The 24,719-nt window shown below is 42.3% G+C and overlaps 1 protein-coding gene across 1 annotated transcript; it reads right to left on the bottom strand.

The window, feature by feature from the left end:
* Positions 1-12,172: 12,172 nt before the first annotated feature.
* Positions 12,173-24,458, bottom strand: INA (internexin neuronal intermediate filament protein alpha). Its single transcript, XM_029245834.1, has 3 exons — positions 23,329-24,458; positions 15,633-15,757; positions 12,173-14,196 (listed from the first exon to the last, which is right to left on the bottom strand). The coding sequence occupies exons 1-3, from the start codon at positions 24,391-24,393 to the stop codon at positions 13,887-13,889; spliced, it is 1,500 nt and encodes a 499-aa protein (XP_029101667.1). The 5' UTR covers positions 24,394-24,458; the 3' UTR covers positions 12,173-13,886.
* Between the last annotated feature and the right edge of the window lie 261 nt (positions 24,459-24,719).

The following is a 24,719-nucleotide window of genomic DNA, read 5'->3' as shown; positions in this document are numbered from 1 at the left end:
ATCAAGGGAGTTGATACTTTTAATCTCCAATGCATCTTGTATCCAGTTCTGGGTAGCATACCTCTAGGATACTGACAGATGGGAAGGCAGTGGGATAGGGAACAGTCAGAGGGAGAGACTCGGGAACAAAAAAAGAGCAAGCATTGAGCAATTGCTTCTATGTTGGAGAGAGAAGCAAAAAACAGCAGTGAGAGGCAATACATGATAGCTGTCTTCAAATAACCAGAGGGTCAAAGACTTAGATGAGGGAAAAAGCACAAGCAAGAACAGACAAATGCCCTGTCTTGCCTTGAGTTAGCCTTACTGCCGTCACCAGCAGCATGCATTTACTTTAGTTAAGATCAAATTTTTTTCAAGAGGGATTTTTGCTAGGAACATAAGCAGGAACAGAACTAAATACCCAAATCTGCACAAGTGAGACGATATGAAGTGCAGACTCCAGAGCCTAACTTCAATGGCTAGAGAAAGATTCGTTTGGTTGGTACATCTTGCAGGTCCCTCTGCTTTTGTTTAAGCCCTCTCTGAGCAAAGATGCCCAGAGGGCTGGGCTGTGGTAATAGTAGTTCGGCAGAATGTGCGCTTGGCAGGTTTCTCAGTTCCTCCCTGAATGCCATCCCAATCTTTTCTCTCTGGTATCGTCATTTCCTCTGACCTTGGGCTTCACTGAGCTTCCCCTCTGCTTCCACTGCATTGCCCTTCCTTCCTGATTGAGTGAAATACATTCTTACCTAGTTTCTGACAATCTCTCCTCTGGACTCAAAGTTGACACAGACCTTGCACACACTCACACAGTGACTCTCCTACAGCAACTTCGGCTTTGAATTCTTGAAAGTAATGCCATTGACCAGTTTACTTGTCCTATTCAGTCTACCCAAAGTATAATCTCAGTGGTTCAATCCTAGATGAATATTCTTGTAGGATGACCAGGTCATAATTGCTTATTAGATACATGTGTGACTAAAATTTTTTTTTCCCTTTCAAGTTCTAATAGTTGCAACATCTGTGGTGTATTTTGTTATCTTGGAAAGCCCTAGCAGTAGAGAAGATTCATGCAGATGCTGGTTCTGAATGTTTATTTTTGCTGTCTTCAGCAGATCATGACCAAAGGGTAGGTCCTCATTTTTAACCTTTTTCAATATGTTGTTGTTGTGTACATGAGTTTTATTTTTGGCCTCTCTTCAAAACTGGACTGATGAAATCTAAATTTTATTATCTATTGACATTAATAGTCCATGCATAAATGACATGCCATATTGATCTTCTGAAAGCTTGCCAAGTATTTACTTACATAGAATGGATATTATGGTTTGATCTTTACTGAATTTTGATTTCAGTTTGTTGGTGTCTATTGTTTTACAGAGGTTATAATTGTGATACTATTTTCATTTAAGTGAGAAAAGTTTTTTTCTTCTGTTTCTAAGAAAGTGTTCTCCCAAAAGAAAATCTGGTTAAATAACATTTTAAATCAGAAGATGAAGAAGACAGTATTTGCCCGGAACAGATTTTACCCCCCGAAAGACACAGAGGCAGTATTGCACACTGGTTAAGGACATGAATTGTGAAGCCAGACTCACAGCTTTGACTTCTAGCTTTGCTATTTTCAAGCTGTGTGATCTTGAACATGTTATATAACTTCTCTGAGCTTTAGTTTTCCATATCTGTAAACTGGGACATGGTACCTAACTCAAAGACTTATGAGAATTAAGGCACTCAGAACAGTGGCTGGCATATAGTCTATTTTCAAATTCAAATATGGTCCCTATATAGTCACTTCTTAGATTACTTTGCTGAGTTAGCTTCTAATGAATAAGTAGGTCCATTATTATTAAAAGATTGATGTTAAACTATCTTTTTCCCCCTTTTTTCTTTCTTACATATTTTCTCTATTCACTTCCTTCTATTAATTACTGGACGAGGGGTGGGGATACAGGCTCTGAGGTTGGACTTGAATTCTGCTTTCACTTTAATTCTAATCTTACCTCTGCTGTTTCTACTTCACAGACTACGTCAGTCCATGGACAATTTCAGTTGCCAGAAAGGAGTTCCTTTTGCTCAGCTTACATCTGGCTTAGGATAAAGATAAAAGATTGTCTAGCCCTAAAGGACATCAAGAATTCTGTATGTCATGTATGAGTCCTTATGCCAGGAAATCATGGGAGATGGAAGTTGCCCCTTTCATTTATTCACACTTATGGCATAGCAGATAAATCTGAGGTAAATTTGTTTTAATAAGCCCTTCTAAGGAAAAATGCTTTTTTGCCCTGCGTAATAATCAGCAATTAACTAGACCTGCTACTGATTGTATTCCAAAATTCCAGCCCTCATGTTAATGATTTTGGTTACACTCTGCTGAGCATTCTCTAACCCCTAGGAGAACGTGATAAAACTGGGATGCAGTGTCTCAGAACAGAGACCACTTGTCTCATCGGGGGAGAGAGTAGCCATGTGGTGATCTACAGTAATTAATCAATGAGGAAGGGAGCCTGGAGACCCTTCCAAGATCAATCTTCATTTTTCTTTGTAGCCTGAGCTTTCTCTATTTTGTTTTATTCAGAATCACTGAAGCACTGTAGAAACATAATTCTTCAAATATCTGTCGTGTGACTCACTGTTTTATGACAATCCTGGTGTGTGTGGATGTGTGTGTATATTTCAAGGGATTGAAACAAAGAATTTATAAATCTTAGCTCGTCCCCACCCCCACCTAGTAAGCTTGTGAAATAGCATAAAACATGAGGGCAACCAAGTCATCTTCTAGGAGATGGACAGAGGAGTAGAGAAGCCTTCTGATCTACATAGTAACCATTCCTTTCTCCCTTTAAGTGTATGTGGCAGGGGTCGGTAATGTAATAAAAACAGTCCTTTGTTTGGCTGGATTCACGAGCACTCACCCCATTTGCAAATGGCATAGCCATGTGAGATATTGGAAAATAGCAAAGGCATGGGTGACATCAATCTAACCTGTACATTAAATCTGAATATGCAGCAGAGCCAGTAATGTATTGTCTATAAAGAAAAATAAAATTTCACATAGGAGCTCTGTTTTAAGATCCTGCAAAGCTCCCCTCAGTTATTTCCATTTTAAATTAGTACTGTGCTTTCAGGTATGCCAATTTATTTGGTTCTAAGAAACAAAATGTATTCTCATGATTTAGATGTTGCTTAAGAGCAACTTAGAGATTTCTGACGATATAATAATAAAAATAAAGCTAGTTGAAAATCAGTGATCACCACTCATAAGCAAGCAACATTTCTAGCTATTCTTTCTTTCGTTTACATCCAGGGAGATTTCTGGCTTTTTCTCCAGGCTCTGTTTTGAAATCAATACTACTCTTATTAGGTCTGGCTTACGTGTTCCTAATGGAATTGCTTCTAACTGGTTTGACCCAGGTGGCTGTACATAATGGTCTCAGCTGGAGCAGAAGGTATGGTAGACTTCATAATTATATTTTTCTGATAGTTTCATAAATCGTCTATCAGTGGATTTTTAAAATTGAGGTGAATTTACATGACATAAAATTAATCATTTTAAAGTGAATTATTCAGTGGCATTTAGTACATTAGCAGTGTTGTGTAGCTACCACCTCTATCTAGTTTCAAAACATTTCCATCATTCCACAGTAAAACCCCATCCCTATACCCCTTTTCTCCAGCCCTAGCAACTACCAGTGTGCTTCCAGTTCTGATGGATTTTAAATACATTTCAAAAACTGTCTCATGTTTGCCTTTAGATCCATGAATGGTGGTTCTGGGTTCCCTGCTTATGTTCACAGGTAAGTTCTAAAAGTTCATCCCCAGGACTTTGTGTAATTTGCATTATCTCTGGAAGTAAAATTTGGACTCTAGCTTCCAGACTATTGTTCAAATCTTGCCCCCATCTTTAGCCAGTACAGTAGAATGAATTATAAGTATCCTGGATTTATTACCCCTTGAGGAGTGGTCCCTTCTGTAATATTCCCTTATTTCCAGGCTCTTTGATACTGAGCTACAGAAGTCCTTTAAATTATTTTTTTTAACTCCTTTTTAAAAAATAGGTAAATAGCCCCCAATTCTATATAACTTTTAGCAGGAGCAAGGGGAGACTCATGATTGGATGGGCCCAGAGCCCAGTTTTGGTCGGTCTGCCACCATCTTACTGCAATACAGGAAGGCAGTAGGCTCAGGAAGTCTGCAAAGTGTAGCGGTTTGCCTTTGAGACTTGGTGTTGCTAAGGATTTCTGGGGCAGAGAAACCTTAAGTGAAACCTGGTGAGGAAGGGGTGAAAAAGAAGATAAAAAGAAAGATTTTTATTCCCTCAAGTGAGTGGACTTTCTTTTACATAGAAAGACAACGAAGGAAAGAAAAGCAAGCATTGTAGCATCAGAAGACCAGGGTTCAATTCCCAGCTCTGTTACTCACTATGTGGCATCAGACAAGGGTTTTAACCTTGTCATTCCAAGGATCTATTCCTTCATTTGTCAAATGGGTATACAAATACTACACCTAACGAGGGTTGTGAGGCTTAAATGAGATCATTCTATGTTTACTGCCTAGTGCAGTGGCTGGCATATAGTAAGTATGTACTGAATAAATAATAGCTGTTATTAATACATCTCAGGATGCAGAGGATCACATTGCCTAGTGACTCTGAAAGTCATATTGGATATCATTAATGTGCTTTGTGGACAGGCTTCCCCACAATCTCACAGACTCACTTTCTTGTCCTGTTCCATCATAACAGTTGATGTTGCTGCTCCCCTTTCCTTCTCCTCCCTGACTTATGAGTCTGAACACCATTTTTCCCTGTTACTATAATTGTTCTGATTTAATAATTTATCAACTCCATAATATGCTTTTTTTTCTTTAAATCACAGTGTTACTTCTGCCATTCTTTCTCTCTTTTTTTACAAATACACTTTTTTGGGGGCTGCGTTGGGTCTTTGTTGCTGCGGGCGGGCTTTCTCTAGTTACGGCGAGCAGGGGCTACTCTTCGTTGCAGTGCGCGGGCTTCTCATTGTCGTGGCTTCCCTTGTTGCGGAGCACAGGCTCTAGGTGCGCAGGCTTCACTAGTTGTGGCATGAGGGCTCAGTAATTGTGACTCGCGGGCTCTAGAGTGCAGGCTCAGTAGTTGTGGCACACGGGCTTAGTTGCTCTGTGGCATGTGGGATCTTCCCGGACCAGGGCTTGAACCTATGTCCCCTACACTGGCAGGCGGATTCTTAACCACTGCGCCACCAGAGAAGTCGCCCATAATATGCTTTTAATGTCTTTCTTTTATAAACGAGCTCATGGCAATTAGTGGCGACTCATTGAAAATAGGAGATACAAATGAGTCAGAGCCAGAAATTATATAAATTAATGAAAGGACTCTGGTCTTGCATAGAGAAGGATTTATTAACCATCTAGTACTATTCTTAGAAGCGGCAACCAACATCTACATTACAAACCCGTGTATTGATGAGACTGTTGTTCCTTAATAGGCCCTGAAAGATGTTTTGATTACTACAAAACTCTCATTGTTAATGTGCAACTAACATCTTTTTCACTAGCAGTACCACTAATGTATCTTCAAGTGGCATGAAACTGCCCTTAGCCAGATGGACTAAGAATGACAGTATTGTTCGGGATTCAGCAAGCTCCAGCTTCAACCACTAGCACCAGCTGTGAATTGCATCCATATATCCCCTCATTTGCAGTCTCCATCCTGGAACCTGGGATGGCATTAGGGAATCTCAACTTGGCGTCCATGGACTCCTGGATACCCCAAGTAGATAGTCCTAAAGGAGTCACAAGCCCCTTGATCTTTACAGTTTTGTGTGTGCATTCTTTTTTGGGAAGAGGATCCATAGCTTTCTCCAAGGGGTGTTTAATCCCAAAAAAGGTTAAGAATCATTATAGTAGAGGAAAATTCTATTACTGCTGCCCATGTTCTACCTAGACATCTGGGTTCTGCAAAAGTATAGCCTCATTTTCAAAGAAGGAAAAGATTCTTATCATTTTGAAGAACTTTTTATCATGTGACTTCTGCCAGTTCATTCTCAGAAATCTTCACCAAGTTAAGCTAGTTAAATTATTATCCAGAACGCGATTGGTTCAAGGTGGCAGAGTAGAAGGATGTGTGCTCACTTCCTCTTATGAGAGCAACGGAATCACAACTAACTGCTGGGCAATCATCGACAGGTAGACACTGGAACTCACCAAGAAAGATACCCCACATCCAAAGACAAAGGAGAGACTGCAATGAGACGGTAGGAGGGGCGCAATCACAATAAAATCAAATCCCATGACTGCTGGGTGGGTGACTCACAAACTGGAGAACAATTATACCACGGAAGTCCACCCACTACTGGAGTGAAGGTTCTGAGCCCCATGTCAGGCTTCCCAACCTGGGGGTCCGGCAACAGGAGGAGGAAGTCTCAGAGAATCAGACGTTGAAGGCTGGCAGGATTTGATTGCAGGACTTCAACGGGACTGGGGGAAACAGAGACTCCACTCTTGCAGGGCAAGCACAGAGTGGTGTGCGCAATGAGGACCCAGGGAGGAGCTGTGACCCCATAGGAGATGGAGCCAGACCTACCTGCTAGTGTTGGAGGGTTTCCTGCAGAGGCAGGGGGAAGTTGTGGCTCACTGTGAGGAGAGGGACACTGGTGGCAGAAGTTCTGGGAGGTGCTCCTTGGCATGAGCCCTCCCAGAGTCTGCCATTAGCCCCACCAAAGCACCTGTAGCCTCCAGTGCTGGGTCACCTCAGGCCAAACAACCAACAGAGAGGGAACTCAGCCCTACCCATCAGCAAACAAGTGGATTAAAGTTTTACTGAGCTCTGCCCACCAGAGCAACACCCAGCTCTACCCACCATCAGTCCCTCCCATCAGGAAGCTTGCACAAGCCTCTTAGATAGCCTCATCCACCAGAGGGCAGACAGCAGAAGTAAGACCTACAACCCTGCAGCCTGTGGAACAAAAACCACATTCACAGAAAGAGAGACAAGATGAAAAGGCAGAGGGCTATGTACCAGATGAAGGAACAAGATAAAACCCCTGAAAAACAACTAAATGAAGTGGAGATAGGCAACCTTTCAGAAAAAGAATTCAGAATAATGATAGTGAAGATGATCCAGGACCTTGGAAAAAGAATGGAGGCAAAGATGGAGAAGATACAAGAAATGTTTAACAAAGACCTATAAGAATTAAAGAACAAACAAACAGAGGCGAACAATACAGTAACTGAAATGAAAAATACACTAGAAGGAATCAATAGCAGAATAATTGAGGCAGAAGAACGGATAAGAGACCTGGAAGACAGAATGGTGGAATTCACTGCTGCGGAACAGAATAAAGAGAAAAGAATGAAAAGAAATGAAGACAGCCTAAGAGACCTCTGGGACAACATTAAATGCAACAGCATTCACATTATAGTGGGTCCCAGAAGGAGAAGAGAGAGAGGAAGGACCAGAGAAAATATTTGACGAGATTATAGTTGAAAACTTCCCTAACATGGGAAAGGAAATAGCCACCCAAGTCCAGGAAGCACAGAGAGTCCCAGGCAGGATAAACCTAAGGAGAAACACACCGAGACACACAGAAATCAATTGACAAAAATCAAAGACAAAGAAAAATTATTAAAAGCAACAAGGGAAAAACCACAAATAACATACAAGGGAACTCCCATAAGGTTAACAGCTGATTTCTCAGCAGAAACTCTACAAGCCAGAAGGGAGTGGCATGATATATTTAAAGTGATGAAAGGGAAGAAACTACAACCAAGGTGACTCTACCTGGCAAGGATCTCATTCAGATTTGATGGAGAAATCAAAAGCTTTACAGACAAGAAAAAGCTAAGAGAATTCAGCACCACCAAACCAGCTCTACAACAAATGCTAAAGGATCTTCTCTAAGTGCAAAACACAAGAAAAGAAAAGGACCTACAAAAACAAACCCAAAACAATTAAGAAAATGGTAATAGGAACATGCCTATTGATAATTACCTTAAATGTGAATGGATTAAATCCTCCAACCAAAAGACACAGGCTTGCTGAATGGATACAAAAACAAGACACATATATATGCTGTCTACAAGAGACCCACTTCAGACCTAGGGACACATACAGACTGAAAGTGAGGGTATGGAAAAAGATATTCCATGCAAATGGAAATCAAAAGAAAGCTGCAGTAGCAATACTCATATCAGATAGACTTTAAAATAAAGACTGTTTACAAGAGACAAGGAAGGTCACTACATAATGATCAAGGGATCAATCCAAGAAGAAGATATAACAATTATAAATATAAAAGAGGAAACCAACAGTAACACAATAATAGTGGGGGACTTTATCACCTCACTTAATGGACAGATCATCCAGACAGAAAATTAGTAAGGAAACACAATCTTTAAATGACACAATAGACCAGATAGATTTAATTGATATTTATAGGACATTACATCCGAAAACAGCAGATTACACTTTCTTCTCAAGTGAGCATGGAACATTCTCCCAGATAGATCACATCTTGGGTCCCAAATCAAGCCTCGGTAAATTTAAGAAAATTGAAATCATAGTAAGCATCTTTTCTGACCACAATGCTATGAGATTAGAAATAAATTATGGGGAAAAAACCCCATAAAAAACACAAACACATGGAGGCTAAACAATACGTTACTAAATAACCAAGAGATCACTGAAGAAATCAAAGAGGAAATCAAAAAATACCTAGAGACAAATGACAACGAAAACACGATGATCCAAAACCTATGAGATGCAGCAAAAGCAGTTCTAAGAGGGAAGTTTATAGAAACAAGAAAACTCTCAGATAAATAATCTAACCTTACACCTAAAGGAACTAGAGAAAGAAGAACAAACAAAACCCAAAGTTACTAGAAGGAAAGAAATCATAACGGTCAGAGCAGAAATAAATGAAATAGAAACAAAGAAAACAATAGCAAAGATCAATAAAACTAGAAGCTGGTTCTTTGAGAAGATAAACAAAATTGATAAACGTTTAGCCAGACTCATCAAGAAAAGGAGGGAGAAGACTCAAATCAATAAAATTAGAAAAGAAAAAGAAGAAGTTACAATGGACACTGCAGAAATACAAAGCATTACAAGAGATTACTACAAGCAACTCTATGCCAATAAAATGGACAACCTGGAAGAAATGGACAAATTCTTAGAAAGGTATAACCTTCCAAGACTGAACCAGGAAGAAACAGAAAATATGAACAGACCAATCACAAGTAATGAAATTGAAACTGTGATTAAAAATCTTCCAACAAACAAAAGTCCAGGTCCAGATGGCTTTACAGGTGAATTCTATCAAACATTTAGAGAAGAGCTAACACCCATCCTTCTCAAACCCTTCCAAAAAATTTAAGAGGAAAGAACAATCCCACACTCATTCTACAAGGCCGCCATCATCCTGACACCAAAACCAGACAAAGATACTACAAAAAAAAAAAAAGAAAATTACAGACCAATATCACTGATGAATATAGATGCAAAAATCCTCAACAAAATACTAGCAAACAGAATCCAACATCACATTAAAAGAATCATACACCACGATCACGTGGGATTTACCCCAGGGATGCAAGGATTCTTCAATACATGCAAATCAATCAACGTGATACACCATATTAACAAATTGAAGAATAAAAACCATATGATCATCTCAATAGATGCAGAAAAAGCTTTTGACAAAATTCAACACCCATTTGTGATTAAAAACTCTCCAGAAAGTGGGCATAGAGGGAACCTACCTCAACACAATAAAGGCCATATACGATAAACCCACAGCCAACATCATTCTCAATGGTGAAAAACTGAAAGCATTTCCTCTAAGATCAGGAACAAGACAAGGATGTCCGCTCTTGCCACTGTTATTCAACATAGTTTTGGAAGTCCTAGCCATGGCAATCAGAGAAGAAAAAGAAATAAAAGGAATACAAATTGGAAAAGAAGACATAAAACTGTCACTGTTTGCAGATGACATGATACTATACATAGAGAATCCTAAAGATGCCACCAGAAAACTACTATAGCTAATCAATGAATTGGGTAAAGTAGCAGGATACAAAACGAATGCACAGAAATCTCTTGCATTCCTATACACTAACAATGAAAGATCAGAAAGAGAAATTAAGGGAACAACCCCATTCACCACTGCAACAAAAAGAATAAAATGCCTAGGAAGAAACCTACCTAAGGAGGTCAAAGACCTGTACTCAGAAAACTACAAGGCACTGATGAAAGAAATCAAAATGACAGAAACAGATGGAGAGATATACCATGTTCTTGGATTGGAAGAATCAATATTGTGAAAATGACTATACTACCCAAAGCAATCTACAGATTCAATGCAATCCCTATCAAATTACCAATGGCATTTTTTACAAAACTAGAACAAAAAATCTTAAAATTTGTATGGAGACACAAAAGACCCCAAATAGCTAAAGAAATCTTGAGGGGAAAAAATGGAGCTGGAGGAATCAGACTTCCTGAGTTCAGACTATACTACGAAGCCACAGTAATCAAGACAATATGGTCCTGGCACAAAAACAGAAATATAGATCAGCGGAACAGGATAGAAAGCCCAGAGATAAACCCATGCACCTATGGTCAACTAATCTATGACAAAGGAGGCAAGGATATACAATGGAGAAAAGACAGTCTCTTCAATAAGTGGTGCTGGGAAAACTGGACAGCTACATGTAAAAGAATGGAATTAGAACACTCCCTAACACCATACACAAAAATAAACTCAAAATGGATTAGAGACCTAAATGTAACACCAGACACTATAAAACTCTTAGAGGAAAACATAGGAAGAACACTCTTTGACACAAATCACAATAAGATCTTTTTTGGACACACCTCCTAGAGTAATGGAAATAAAAACAAAAATAAACAAATGGGACCTAATGAAACTTAAAAGCTTTTGCACAGCAAAGGAAACTATAAACAAGCTGAAAAGACAACCCTCAGAATGGGAGAAAATATTTGCAAATGAATCAACGGACAAAGGATTAATCTCCAAAATACATAAACAGGTCATGCAGCTCAATATTAAAAAAACAACCCAGTCAGAAAATGGGCAGAAGACGTAAATAGACATTTCTCCAAAGAAGACATACAGATGACAAAGAAACACATGAAAAGCTGCTCAACATCACTAATTATTAGAGAAATGCAAATCAAAACTACAATGAGGTATCACCTCACACCAGTTAGAATTGGCATCATCAGAAAATCTACAAACAAATGCTGTAGAGGGTGTGGAGAAAAGGGAACCCTCCTGCACTGTTGATGGGAATGTAAATTGATACAGCCACCATGGAGAACAGTATGGAGGTTCCTTAAAAAACTAAAAACAGAATTACCATATGACCCAGCAATCCCACTACTGGGCATATACCCAGAGAAAACCATAATTCAAAAAGACACATGCACCCCAATGTTCATTGCAGCAATATTTACAATAGCCAGGACATGGAAGCCACCTAAATGCCCATCAACAGACAAATGCATAAAGAAGATGTGGTACATACATAGTGGAATATTACTCAGCCATAAAAAGGAACGAAATTAGGTCATTTGTAGAGATGTGGATGGACTTAGAGACTGTCATACAGAGTGAAGTAAGTCAGAAAGAGAAAAACAAATATTGTATATTAACGTATATATGAGGAATCTAGAAAAATGCTACAGATGAACCGGTTTGCAAGGCAGAAATAGAGACATGTAGAGGACAAATGTATGGACACCAAGGGGGGAAAGCGGGGGGTGGTGGTGGTGGTGGGATGAACTGGGAGATTGGGATTGACATGTATACACTAATATGCATAAAATAGATAACTAATAAGAACCTGCTGTTTAAAAAAATATAAAATTCAAAAAAAATTATTATCCAGGTACAGAATACACTGTCTTTCATCATTTGATTGATTTGATTTCCCCACTTCCTGCCATGAACTGTCCACTTAGTGCATTATGTGTTTCAGACCAGACAGTCTGCAGACTGCCCGAAGGCCTTGGCAGGGAAAAAACAAACCAACAAAATAACATTAAACGAAACTAAATGTGGATGCAGGAAACAGACAACATATGGTTTCTGAATGACTTGGGGGTACACTTGTCTCATTGAACCAAAACAGTGCTTCTCTCAGTTAAAGCAGCAAAAACCACGAAACACAAGTTATGTTGGTGGGATTCATGTGACTTTTAATTCTCATTTTACTAACATTTTACAGTAAGTGTGGGGAGTAAAGATGGGGTGGAGTAAGGGAAAGGAAGAAGCGAAAAGTATTCTTTCAAGTTCCGTGAACGACTGAAGCATGTGCTAGGATAAGAAAGTTCAGTAAAAGCATCATGTCCTTTTCACCACAGAGTTCCTAATGGAGATGTGTGACAGAGATATAGCAACTCTTTAGATCTGGTGGAAGTGACTCCAACAGAGAATTAATTCTGCATCAAACTTGGCACACATGGAAGACTGGGCAATGCAGCTGCTACACAGCTGGGCAGATGAAAACTGAACTCTCCAGAATCTACTTCCTAGCATGTGAGTAGGAGCATGTGTGCCTCTTCTCTGGTCTGAGTATCTCTTCGTCTCCAGCAGGGAAGGGAGACCCCACTAACCATGCAGCAGTGGGAAAACTGTTTGGGCAAGACTCTTTTAGAAAAGAGAAATATTTCTTTTTTGTATTCGCTGGTGGTGTTGATTGACCAGAAGTGTCTTTTACTTTTGGGCAGGAGCATTGTGTCCTGGTGATAACATAATCTATACTTAGCACTCTTAAAAGGTTTAAGAGTGAAACCAAGGCCTCCTTAGGACCTAGACTAGTGGGAAGGGGAATATGTGGATTCTGTCTAAGGGTAAAGGCATGAAACAGCTAATTCTCTATCACCACAAATGAACTGCCACAGATAAATGAGACCTTGGCTTTTCCCCTTCATACAAATACCTCTTCTAGCTTATACTACTAAATCTAAGGTCAGCTTAATCACAGTTTGGGATTAACTGTGCTTCTAAAGTTAAGGTGAAAAGCTACACTCAATGAAGTATTCCTTTTTCCTGATTAAGTGGATTTGAATAAGCTAAAAGCCTAAAATCTAGGGACTTTTTTCAATATTTTATTTGTTGGGGGCAACCCATAAAACTTATCACTGCCATTTCTTTTAAACTATAGCAATAGAAGGACATGAAATGGACAGGGAGAAGTCACTACACAAATCACAGAAATGGTCAGCATGCATCTAATTCTACTTATTGAGCAGAGAGAGCTAAAGGGGGTAAGTTCTTTTGAGAAGAACCGAAATGTATTTCAAAGGGATAAATACTACACTAGCCTTTTTTTTTTTCTTCTGAATGGAAGAAAAGGATATATGGAATTGAGGGGGGATGGGAGGGAAAGAGTCCATTAAACAAACACCTATCATTTGTGAAACAGTTCTATCAGAGTGGTGTCAGGTGTGGACCGTGGGTTTATCTTTGGCAGTGACCTTATGTTTTAGGTATCTAGAGTGAGATTAAATAGCTGGGTAATGGCTGGGTATGGTGAGTGAATATAGGTTTTAATTTCAATTCACAGCAAAATGATGATGATCACAGATTTAGTACCTTAGTTTGTACTTCCTCTGTACCTGAATCATCTATTGCTGTGAAGCCTAAGGTTTAGGTGAGAAAGCTGCATTCTTAGATAACTCCTCTGTGATTGCTCTAGGACTGCGGTTTGCTCCAATCTAAGGTGTGGTTTTCTTATTAGAGAAAGTAAGTATTCAATGCTAAATATGAGACTGAAGCCTTGAAAACATTGTATAGTGGCGACAGGTGTTTTGGATCAGGAATAGGCTGTTTAACAAGTCAAATGCATATTATCCCCTCTTAAGCATTAACTTTTTTCAAGCAACAGAATTATATTTTTTGGCTTGAAATGGTGCTTTCTTCTATATTTGATTTCTCGGTTTTCTTAGCAGATATCACTGTCTCCTCCAATATTTCTTCAAAACTTTCCCCTATCTGGGAGGTTTTCTTCGTGGCTACCTTAGAAGCCTCCTCTTCCTCCTCCTCTTTCTTAAGAGACAGCCCAGTGGATGAGACTTTGGAGGTGGTAGAACTGAGGATTCTAGGAGGGAGCAGATAGCTTGGATTGGGAAGTGGATTCAGCCCTGAAATGCTTAATCCACTGGTGCTAAAACGTGTCTCTTCGCCTTCCAGCAGTTTCCTGTAAATCCAACAGAGAAAAACTCTCAGGAAGTCAACTTGAAACTTTTAAAGAATTTAACCCTCCAGCCTCTATTCATTTTAGAAAGATTAGAAAGATTTTGCAGTTTCTTCATGAGATTGAGGCCAATAAATATTGAATTTCAAGGCTCAAAGACCTGGACTTTATCTGGCATGTGCACACACACACTCAAACACACACTCACACACACACACACTCACAAATCTTTAGCACAAGCTGCGTTTAAAGCACTGTCAAGGGGAAACCTATTCGCAAATACGTTTAAAAAAACCCTACAACTCCCCTTGGTTTCATCACACCCATTTTTGGCACTTAGAGTCTACAAAGCTCTAAGGAGAAGTAATTTTACTAATTAACACCTTAAGTGCAACAGGGATAAGAAGGTAAGAAGTCCACAAAGGAATTGCCTAATCAGCCTGAACTTGAGATTTGTATTTTTTTCAACGTGTAGGGGTACAAAGGAAATGGAATCAGCAATAACAGAAACCAGTGAATTACACTGTTTCAAATACCAAGTTTTTTCCCAGCCTGGCTTAAACAGCATCATAAAAGCATGGCCCCAATACCTTTTTCTCTCATAACTCTAATAATTTTTATCATTTTTTTTTAAATCAGAAACTCAAAACACTATCAACTCCTCTTGGAGCTTTGTTTTGAAGTAGTATACATAGTGTAAGGAAAAAAAGAAAAAATTTTCAGACAGATCTGGGGTTGAGTTTGAGCTCTTCCATTACCAGCACTGTGACTTTGAGCATGTTGCACAGTCTGTGGTTCAAGTTTTCTCATCTGCAAAATGGGAATAATATGACTTGATACCTAGTTAATTTATATGCAGTATCTAATATAGTGCCTGGCACGCAGTAGTCATTCAAAAAATAGTAGCTGCTGTTATTTATTTATTTATTTAGAATTTAATTTATTTTTTTATACAGCAGGTTCTTATTAGTTATCTATTTTATACATATTAGTGTATACATGTCAATCCCAATCTCCCAATTCATCACACCACCACCACCGCCACCCTGTATTTATTTTTTTTAGAGGTAAATGTTCACTTACATATTGCTTGAGTAGGAATCCAGGGGGATACCTCACCTGTTGGGACTTTCTATGTTACATGAACATTATTTTTAAAGTTAGAGTCTGATGGATTTTATTTCAACCTCTGTGCACTCACATTATCCCCTTAAATCCTTGCAGAGATAGGTAGACTACTCCAGGCCTAGTAAGGTGGAGCTGGGATATAACCAAGTCGAGGGACATAAGGGTCAGCTCACCTGGAAGGAGCCCGTGATGCCCTTCCTTAACCCCCGCCCCCCTCACCCATCAGAAATCAGAGAGACTAAAACCACTTATTTGGGTAGAGATGCCCCAGGTGATGGGATCTGCTTGGGTGAGCATGCCCTGTGACATACCTGTAAGCTGCTATCTCAATGTCAAGAGCCATTTTGACATTGAGCAAGTCCTGGTACTCCCGAAGGTGACGGGCCATCTCACTCTTGGTGTTCCTCAGATCATTCTCCAGCTGCCCAATGTTATCCTGAAAAGCAAGACATGTCCAACATATTTAGGCCAAAGCAGCTGGCATTCATGGAGACTGAGACTGAGATTGAGAAAGCAAGGATTCTCAACCCTGCCTACACATTAAAAATCCAGACCTGTCCCCCAGCCCAGATTCTGATTCATTTGTTCTAGGGTGGGGTCCCAGCATCCGCATTTTTTCATAAAGGTCCCCAGGAGATTTGGATACATTTCTGCCACGGAGCACATGGTTCTAAACTGAATACTGGGGAAATACTTATTTTTTACTTACTTACTGTCCTTCCCTTGCTTGCTGTATTACTGCTGAATCACTCAGTTGTTACATGTACTTTCCCAAACCAAAGCCTCAGGTCAGGAGCTTAGATTCAGAAAATTCCAACTGTGGACAGCACAGAGGGGATGGCAAGTCTTCTCTGCCTCCATTTGTTTTGATGGTTTCCTGGAAGTCTGCTACTCAATCACTTTACTGAAAGCATTTTCATGACAGATAGGAGGAAGCATAAACACTCCAAGGAATTTTTTTTTAATCCAAATGGCAGATTGAAATTATAATATTTTTTTAAAAAGAAACTAAGTTCATATAATACTTTTGCTTTAAGTTCCTCCAGGTGCAAACCCAGGCACAGAAGAAAAATAGCTTTAAATCTGTGATTCTTGAGAAACCAGAGGATCTTTTAAAAACACAGTGGATCCGATTGCTCATCTTCCTAAAACCCTCCAACAGTTTTGGAATTAAGTCCAAACTCCTCAGCATGGCCTCTACTTTTCCCCTTGCTCAATGTGTTTCAGCTACCCTGGCCTTCTCTTTTGCTCCTTAAACTTACCAAGTTCATTGCTATCCCAGGCCCTTTAGGCTAGCTATTTCCTCTGTTTGGAATGCTCTGTGGTGGGTCTTCACATGACTGACATCATGTCATAACTAGATTCAGTTCAAATGCCCTTTACTAAGACAGGTCTTCCTCAGCATCCAGTTTAAGTACCCTTTCCACACCGATCTAGCACGTGATTTTACCTTAAACCAGGGCAGCTGCTAGCCCATGAAGGAACTTCGTGTAGATTAGAAAAAGGCACCTCCAGTGGGAAGACAACTTAGAAAAAAGCCCCCATTTGAAACTGGCCACTCTGATTTTTATTTATTTATTATATTTAAAAAATAGATTTATTTATTTATTTTTGGCTGCGTTGGGTCTTCGTTGCTGCGCGTGGGCTTTCTCTAGTTGCGGTGAGCGGGGGCTGCTCTTCGTTGCAGTGTGCAGGCTTCTCATTGCGGTGGCTTTTCTTGTTGCGGAGCGCCGGCTGTAGGCGCGTGGGCTTCAGTAGTTGCAACACGCGGGCTCAGTAGGTGTGGCTTGCGGGCTCTAGAGCGCAGGCTCGGTAGTTGTGGCGCACAGGCTTAGTTGTTCCGCGGCATGTGGGATCTTCCCGGACCAGGGATCTAACCCGTGTCCCCTGCATTGGCAGGCAGATTCTTAACCACTGCGCCACCAGGGAAGTCCCCACTCTGCTTTTTAGCTCTTATCATTATCTGGGTAATTCCTTGTTGTGGGGGGCTGTCCTATGAACGTAGGATTTTTAGCAGCATCCCTGACCTCTATCCACTAGATGCCAGTAGCACGTGCCCTGCCTCCCAGTTGTGAAAATCAACAATGTCTCCAGACACTGCTAAACGTCCCTGGGAGGGTGAATCACTATTAGAGAACAATTGAACCAGGATGTAATTTACATGGAAACCTGGACCCCTTCTGTCTAGTTCACCTCTGGAAGCCCACAGCCTAGCACAATGCACATTGTAGATGCTCAATGAATGACTGTTGAATGAATGAATGATGCTACATAAGCATTTCTTTTCTTATTCTGAGCAAATAATTTATATAATTCAGTTGCAACTCTGTCAACATGAAGAGCACAATGACTGAGAGTTATTTTTATGAAGTAGTGATGCATATAAAAATATCAGAAACCTCAAGAAAGTAAGAGCTGAGGAACCTTTGAACTTCCCTTGTGGGGATGTTGAAGCAATGGTGAAAGGCAGGGCTGACACATTGGGGGTACAAACTTCCAAATCAAGAGAATCTGCAGAAAGAACAAAAATTCATACCACCTACCTGTTCTATAAATATTGACAGGAATACCACAAAGAAGAAACTCAATTAACTGATGGGTACAGAGCAAGGGATGATAAGCAGTGGGGAAAATACATAATACTCTGGACAGTGATGAAAATATTCCAAAGTGTGTTAAGAGATCATGAGAGTTTAAAAGGATTTTTACCAAGAAATTTTACTGGATGGTTGCTATATTTGAGGTTAAACTAGCCTACAAGTAAGTCTGCTAGTGACGCATTAGAGGTAAGAGAATCAATATTATTGTGGTAAGGGGGAAAAGCATCTAGGGTGAAGGAAAAAGGAGAAAGGGGAGGGAGTATACTCATTATGCAAAGGAGCAAGAGAAATGTTATATGAGGAAAAAAAGAGGATTTCATCAGGATCTTTGGGTTGCATTTCTTGCCCTGCCACAAACATCTAACATACCTCAGTCAGTTTTCTATATTTTAGTTTCTTTGAAACTTCCATTTCTGTATATGGGAAATTACAGTGTTTATTCTTTTCTGAGGTGTTCTGAGATCCTCAAGTTAGGATGCCAATTTAATGCACCTCACATTATTATGTGATGAATCCATTATCTGTTAAATTAGATAATAGGCATTAGGACAGCATTTGGCACCTAGGAATGCTCAATAAATGTTAGTGATTTTTATTATTGTTAATATCTCTACCCTTGTTAACTCTCTACCCTTATAATGATATGGACAAATTAATCACGAGCCCTCCCTACAACCCTTTAGATAACTAAGGAAGGCAACGTAAAATAAAATTTTAATGTTGGAGAGTTGGAGGCAAACCCCTTAAAGCACCACATTATTATTTTTTGTTTGTTTTTCACGAAGATGTACATCTCCGTAACAGATTTTTTAAAAATCACAATTCTAAATAAAAACCTTTCTAAAGTGGTTTGTAGTACTCTTACTTAGGACACTAAACACAACACAACCTTTCTCAGCAACTAAGGATTAAGATAATGACCAATTATTTTCCTAGAATACTGTGATGTGATTTTTAGGTCAACTAAGATATATCAGACTGTTTATTTCTATCCTAAATGGCCCCTTAGAGCAGTATTTTTTGTAATTTTAAAAAATTTTATTATTTTTTATACAGCGGTTCTTATTAGTTATCTATTATATATATATTAGTGTATATATGTCAATCCCAATCTCCCAATTCATAGAGCAGTGTTTGAGTTAGTGTTTGCTACGTATTGGTTTTCTTTGTCCTGAAAGTTTAACTGATCTGTTTCTACTCATTCTTGACAATGCCTGACTCCAGTGGCTCCTCTTCTTTATCTTGCTGCAGGCTTGAAATCCAAATAGCAAAGTACTTTAGAATCACGTAAAGTTGACAATAAACAGGCTGGGGGCAGCAAAAGGGCCAACTTCCCAATATGTGATTTAGAGATAGGCATTTTGTCACATCAGCAGGTTAATTAGGTCCTTTTTAAAAAAATTATTTTTGTTTCACAGCTGTGTTTTCTGAATGAGAGGTTGTTGGGGACCTGAGTTCCAGATAGATGAAATTTCCTTAAACTTTTCTGTTACACATTTCACATGTCTATTTTATGGATCAGTGTAGACAGAAGGCACGACTTTGCTCCTGTTAGAAGGAACTGTGCTGACTGCTGACCACTGCTCCTCAGTGTCCAGTCTCTTGTTTGCACTCTCTTCCCCACACCAGGCTGTCTTGCATTGCCCTTCAAAAGCCCTGCCAAAGATGGCCTCCAGCTCGAAATGTGAGCAGAGTGCTGCAGACTGCTCCCTCCCCCAACCACGCAGCTACTTCTGGATTAGCCTGAGGGAGTGGGAGAGAGGCACTCCCAGCTCCAGCGAGGGTCTCTCCTGGAATGGCTAAACCAAGTGCTGAGCATCTTCCTCAGGGCCAGAAGGAAGGATGCGGGCTGGGAGTAAAGAGAGAGAACTGGCCACACTAGCATCTGCAGTGGAGCATAGGAACAACAGACAGTGCTGTGGGTTCATCACTTTGAGGGGCCCTCAGCCAGGTGAGCAGTAATGAGTGTGGCACTCACTGATTGAAAGAGGCTGTTCAGAATTACTGCTCTGCCTGATACATGAAGGTGGGGAGAGAGGATTTCTATGTATGGTACACTCACAGGTCACTGTGCTGCCTTTTCTCACTCCTGTCTTTGCTTCATCCCATATTTTTTTTCTCCTACCATACTTTAAAATGTTGCATTATATGTATTTCTATAGGCTGGTGTACACTGGGAAATGTGGTTTAAGTCAATGCACACCCAAATCAGTCTGAGGAATGACGGTGCTTTTATCGAAATTGCGTATTCCTGGGCCCCACCTGCAAACTGCTGAATCCATATCTTTGGGAGTGGGCCTGAGAATCTTTCTGTTAAGCGCCCAAGTAACCTTGGTGGGTCAGTGGGTTTAGGAACCACTAGTTTTTTATTTTCTGTAAAGGCTCTATCAGGATGGCCCAGGTAACAATAATACAGTGAAGTAGAGGGGGCAAAAACAGAACAAAAGAAAGCAAAAAGCACATGGATGAGTTGGAAAAAAAAGAGAGAGAGGGACCAAATGAAGCTTTTTTCTTGAATTCTAATTTCAGAAATGGATCTATCAAGCTATAGATTTTTACTCAGCCACTGCCACCCCCAATCTCCAAGGGGCCAGCCCCTTCCTCCTATTTAATTAGGCTGCATTCCAATCTCATACTGGAGAGAAGAGGGCAGACTTGGCTCATCTCCCTGGAGAGCATTAACTAATGGTGTGATCTTGATTGTTCAGCAAGGTCTTTCAAGGAAAGCTTCAGCTTTCCAAGACTGACCACAGTATAGGGCCAGGGCCCCCAGTACCCTGCAAAAATGTCCTTAGACATCTTTGGCAGAGCAAGGACTCTAATGGTGGTGAAGCAGCTATGCAGGAACCAGAATCACCCTGTGTCAGAAATGGAAAACCTTCAGCTAAAGAGGGTGGCTCTGTTTGGCTTCTGAGGACAACAGCCCTAACTCCTCATAATGTTTCCTGTTACCTGATTCAGGCTCTCTCATACGCCACTGTATACTTACTATGTCACCTTGAATCATTCATCACCCTTTCAAAAGTGTGATAAGCTTTCCTTCCTCAAACAGGCTGTTAGCTCTCAGGAGCAGGGAAAACGTGACTTTAATGGGGCCCTCCTCTGCCTCTAAGAGGGTGGCAAACTTGCAAAGGAAGATGAGCCTACCACTAATCTCTGAAGCAGAAGAAAGAACAGCCTCCATTACTGCAGTGAAAGGGGAGGGGGAGGGGGTTAGAGGGCAAGAAAACAATGGCTGAATCTCACTGTGGAGGAGGCTTTTCATCTCAGTCAGCACTGCTAAGACTGCTACAGAGAATAGCCCAATGACTCCCTTGTGGCTTCAGGACTTCAGGATCCCTAGGTGAAGATGTGAGCCCCACCTGAGCCTTAGGTCCTAAGAGGTAGGTAGGATACACACACACACACACACACACACACACATATATACATATATATATGTATATATGTTGTCTGATCTTCTCTTCCATTCAAAGCAGGTCCACTGAGGCTCTGAGGCTAAAGCTGACGGGGGCAGCACTGCAGAGCTGCAGGAACTGCAGTTTCTGTTGTTTTTTGTTTTCTGCAGACTACATCTCCATGACCCTACTATTGTCTAACACTGAAAGCCTTTTAAAGCAAACAAAACAAGCCAGACAATACTGTCGCTACCTCTCAGAATACAGGGGCTATAATGAGCAAACAGAGGACATGGCAAAGCCCAATTCAGATGGAGGTTGTGGGTAAGTTATCCTTTTTAGAGAAATACTGGGCTAGCCCTCCAGAAGACCACCTAACTCATCCTTTGAAGCTTCTAGAAGAAAACATGAAGTCTCAATTAACTAAATGTGATTAGTTCAGGCCGTCTGGGACCTAGGCCACATAGTGAAAAGTTCAAGTTACAGATATTGAAGTGGAATAGAAGTATCTGAATATTACTGTAATTCCAAACACCAAAACAAATGGTCTAAGCAAGCTTCCTTCCTTTATCAAAGGGAGTAATTTATAATGAACAGCAAATACTGCACATCAATAGCTCCAGACTCAAATAGCATTTTGAGGTTTCACTCCTTTCTTGATTGTATTTTATTAATGTTCCCAAACCCCATTAATTTTATCAAATGTAAACTTTGATCTTGGCTAGAATGAATTATTGAAAGTTTCTGAATTATTAGCATTCTATCCCATGGACTTTTTTATTGCACCTTGAAACTGAACCACACTATTTAGATTCTTTTCTACACTTTTCTCCTGCCTCTGTGTCCTTTGTGGTCATAAGCCCAGAATGTTCTATGTGGTAAAACTGAAGATGCAGTGGCCTTTGTTTGGAGAGAAAAGGAGGAAAGAGCCAATCGATACCTTCACCGGGGCTTAGAGGACAGGCAAAGACGGAAAAAATATAAGTGACCTATAACAAAGATGAACCCATCTCTGTGATTTATCACATGCACTTAGGATGGAAAAATGTTAAGGAAATGGGCATTTTCGAGTGGGACTTCACTGCTGCTGAGCAGATTAAGTGGTTTTTGTTAAGTGCTAAGCCATCCATGAAAGTGAAAATTGATGCTGTCCACGAGGTGACCTTTTTGATTGCAGGTAGCCAAGACTGATGTGTTGGTGTTGCAGGAGAGAAAAAAAATCAAAGCAGTTAATTGCCTAGAGACTCATAACTGGGACATGAGACAAGAGGGAAATTCTGAGATGGGAAGAACGAGAGATCAGCACCGAGGACAGCGACCGACCACGCTCATTTGCTGACAGCTGCAAAGCTTTCTTTAGGAAGTAGTAACATTACTCGGTGGAGGAGGGAACCGTGTATATGTGTTGGGGGAGGACAGAGCAGAGCGGTTATTACTAGCCCAATCACTCATCTTGTTGGCTCCCAATCTCTACTCCTTTGAGGGCAAAAGTCAAGACAATGGGATAGAACCCTTCCCAGTTTAGTCCCTCATTCTTCCCCCAACCCAAGGGCAGGACTATTTCCAGGGCGCACAGAAAGCCTTTCAAAGTCAATCAAACAAGCCAGACAGCGGAAACAGCACCACCAGCCATGGAGAGGCTGTGACCCACCCGCGTTGGGCTCACTCCTACTTTGGGTGGGTGTTGTTCTTCAGGTCGCCAGCGTGTTCACGCCCACTTGCTGACAGGGATGCGGTAGATTTTAAGACTCCGAAGAACAGAAGCTTGAGAGCTTCTTTGTTAGAAGAGCTTGGATAGGGACGTTAAGTGAGGGGCAGGGAATGAGGGCGTCCAGGCCCCTAAAATTAGCGAGAGAGGCTCCAGGGCTTTTTGTTTGCTAATGCCTCCAGGCGAGGCTCTTTCTGTCCCCTCCCTTATCCTCTCCTTGGTTCCTAGAGCCCCAACTGTGCGGGAAGTATGCGCGGGAGAGAACAGGACTCCCCTCCCTACGCAGCGTTCCAACCTTTACCTGGTAGCTGGCCACCTCGGCACTGTGACGCTCCTCCAGCTCCAGGATCTGCCTCTCCAAGGACTCGTTGGCCCCGCGCAGCCCCTCGATCTCGATGGTGCGTGCCTGCAGCTGGCGCCGGTACTCGTGAATCTCCTCGCGGCTGGCCCGGATGGCCTCGGTGCTGCGCGCCGCCTGCTCGTTCAGGTTGGCAAACTTGGACTTGTACCACTCCTCAGCTGACTGCAGGTTCTTGGCGGCCAGGGACTCATACTGGGCGCGGATCTCCCTCAGCGCCGAAGTCAGGTCTGGTTTAGCCACAGCCACGTCCACCTCGGCCGCGGCCTGCGACGACGCCTGCAGCGTGGCCAGTAGCTCGGCCACCTCCTCGTCGTGCACCTGGCGCACGAAGGCCAGCTCGTCCAGCAGCGACTCCACCTTCTTCTCCAGATCCAGGCGGGCCAGCGTGGCGCCGTCCACGTCGCGCTGCTGCGCCTTCAGGGCGCGCTCGGCCCCTTCGCGCCCTCGGCTCTCCTCCTCGCAGCGTGCCCGTAGCCGCTGCACCTCCTCCGCCAGCCCGTCGCGCTCCAGCAGGGCTTGCGCGCGCGCCGAGCTCGCCTCCTCCAGCTGCGCGCGCAGCTCGCGCAGCTCGCGCTGGAAGAGCTCTCCGAGGCGCGACGGCTCGGCGTGGCGCTGCCGCAGCGCGGCCAGCTCGGCCTCGAGCGCGCGGTTCTGCGTCTCCAGCTGGTGCACCTTCTCGATGAACATGGCGAAGCGGTCGTTGAGGCCCTGAAGCTGCTCCTTCTCGTTAGTACGGATGATCTTGTACTCGTTGGTGCGCGCCGCCGCCTGACTCAGGTCCAGCCCGTCGGACGCCGGAGACCGGCGGTAGGCCAGGCCCAGGCCGAGCGACGAGGCCGAGGAGCAGGCAGCCGAGGAGGCCACATTGCAGCGGGACAGCGACTGCGAGCGGAAGCTACCCGCGCCGCCGGCCCCGGGGAGGCGCGAGGACAGGCGCGAGCCGTCTCCGAACACCTTGCGGTAGGAGGAGGCGGCGCCCAGGTAGTGCTCCGAGCCGAAGCTCATGGTGCCGGGACCAGGACCGGGAGAGCGGCTGCGCTGGAGCTGACGAGGAGAAGAGAGGTGAGCCGGCCGGGACGCGGCAGAGCGGTGTGCACCGGGTTTTAAAGCGTGGGGTGGCGGGGTTGGGGGGTGCCTGGGGCGGCGCGTTGTGGGCGGAGCTCCTGCTCCGGGTCTGGCGGAGAGAGGGAGGGGGGCATCCAGGGGCGGGGGCGGGGAAGCGCAGTGACTACCGCAGCTGCGCGCGCCACGGACCGAGGGCGCGGGGACAGAGCCATTTGCGTAGGAGCCACCGCCTGTCTGAAGCGTCCGTCCCCGAGAGTTATCTGGTT

Source organism: Monodon monoceros, unplaced genomic scaffold, assembly GCF_005190385.1.
Source record: "Monodon monoceros isolate NGI ecotype Baffin Bay Population unplaced genomic scaffold, NGI_Narwhal_1 Super_Scaffold_4, whole genome shotgun sequence".
Classification (NCBI taxonomy): Eukaryota; Metazoa; Chordata; class Mammalia; order Artiodactyla; family Monodontidae; genus Monodon; species Monodon monoceros.
The sequence above is the reverse complement of the archived record's forward strand: the minus strand, read 5'-3'. Positions and strand labels throughout refer to the sequence as shown.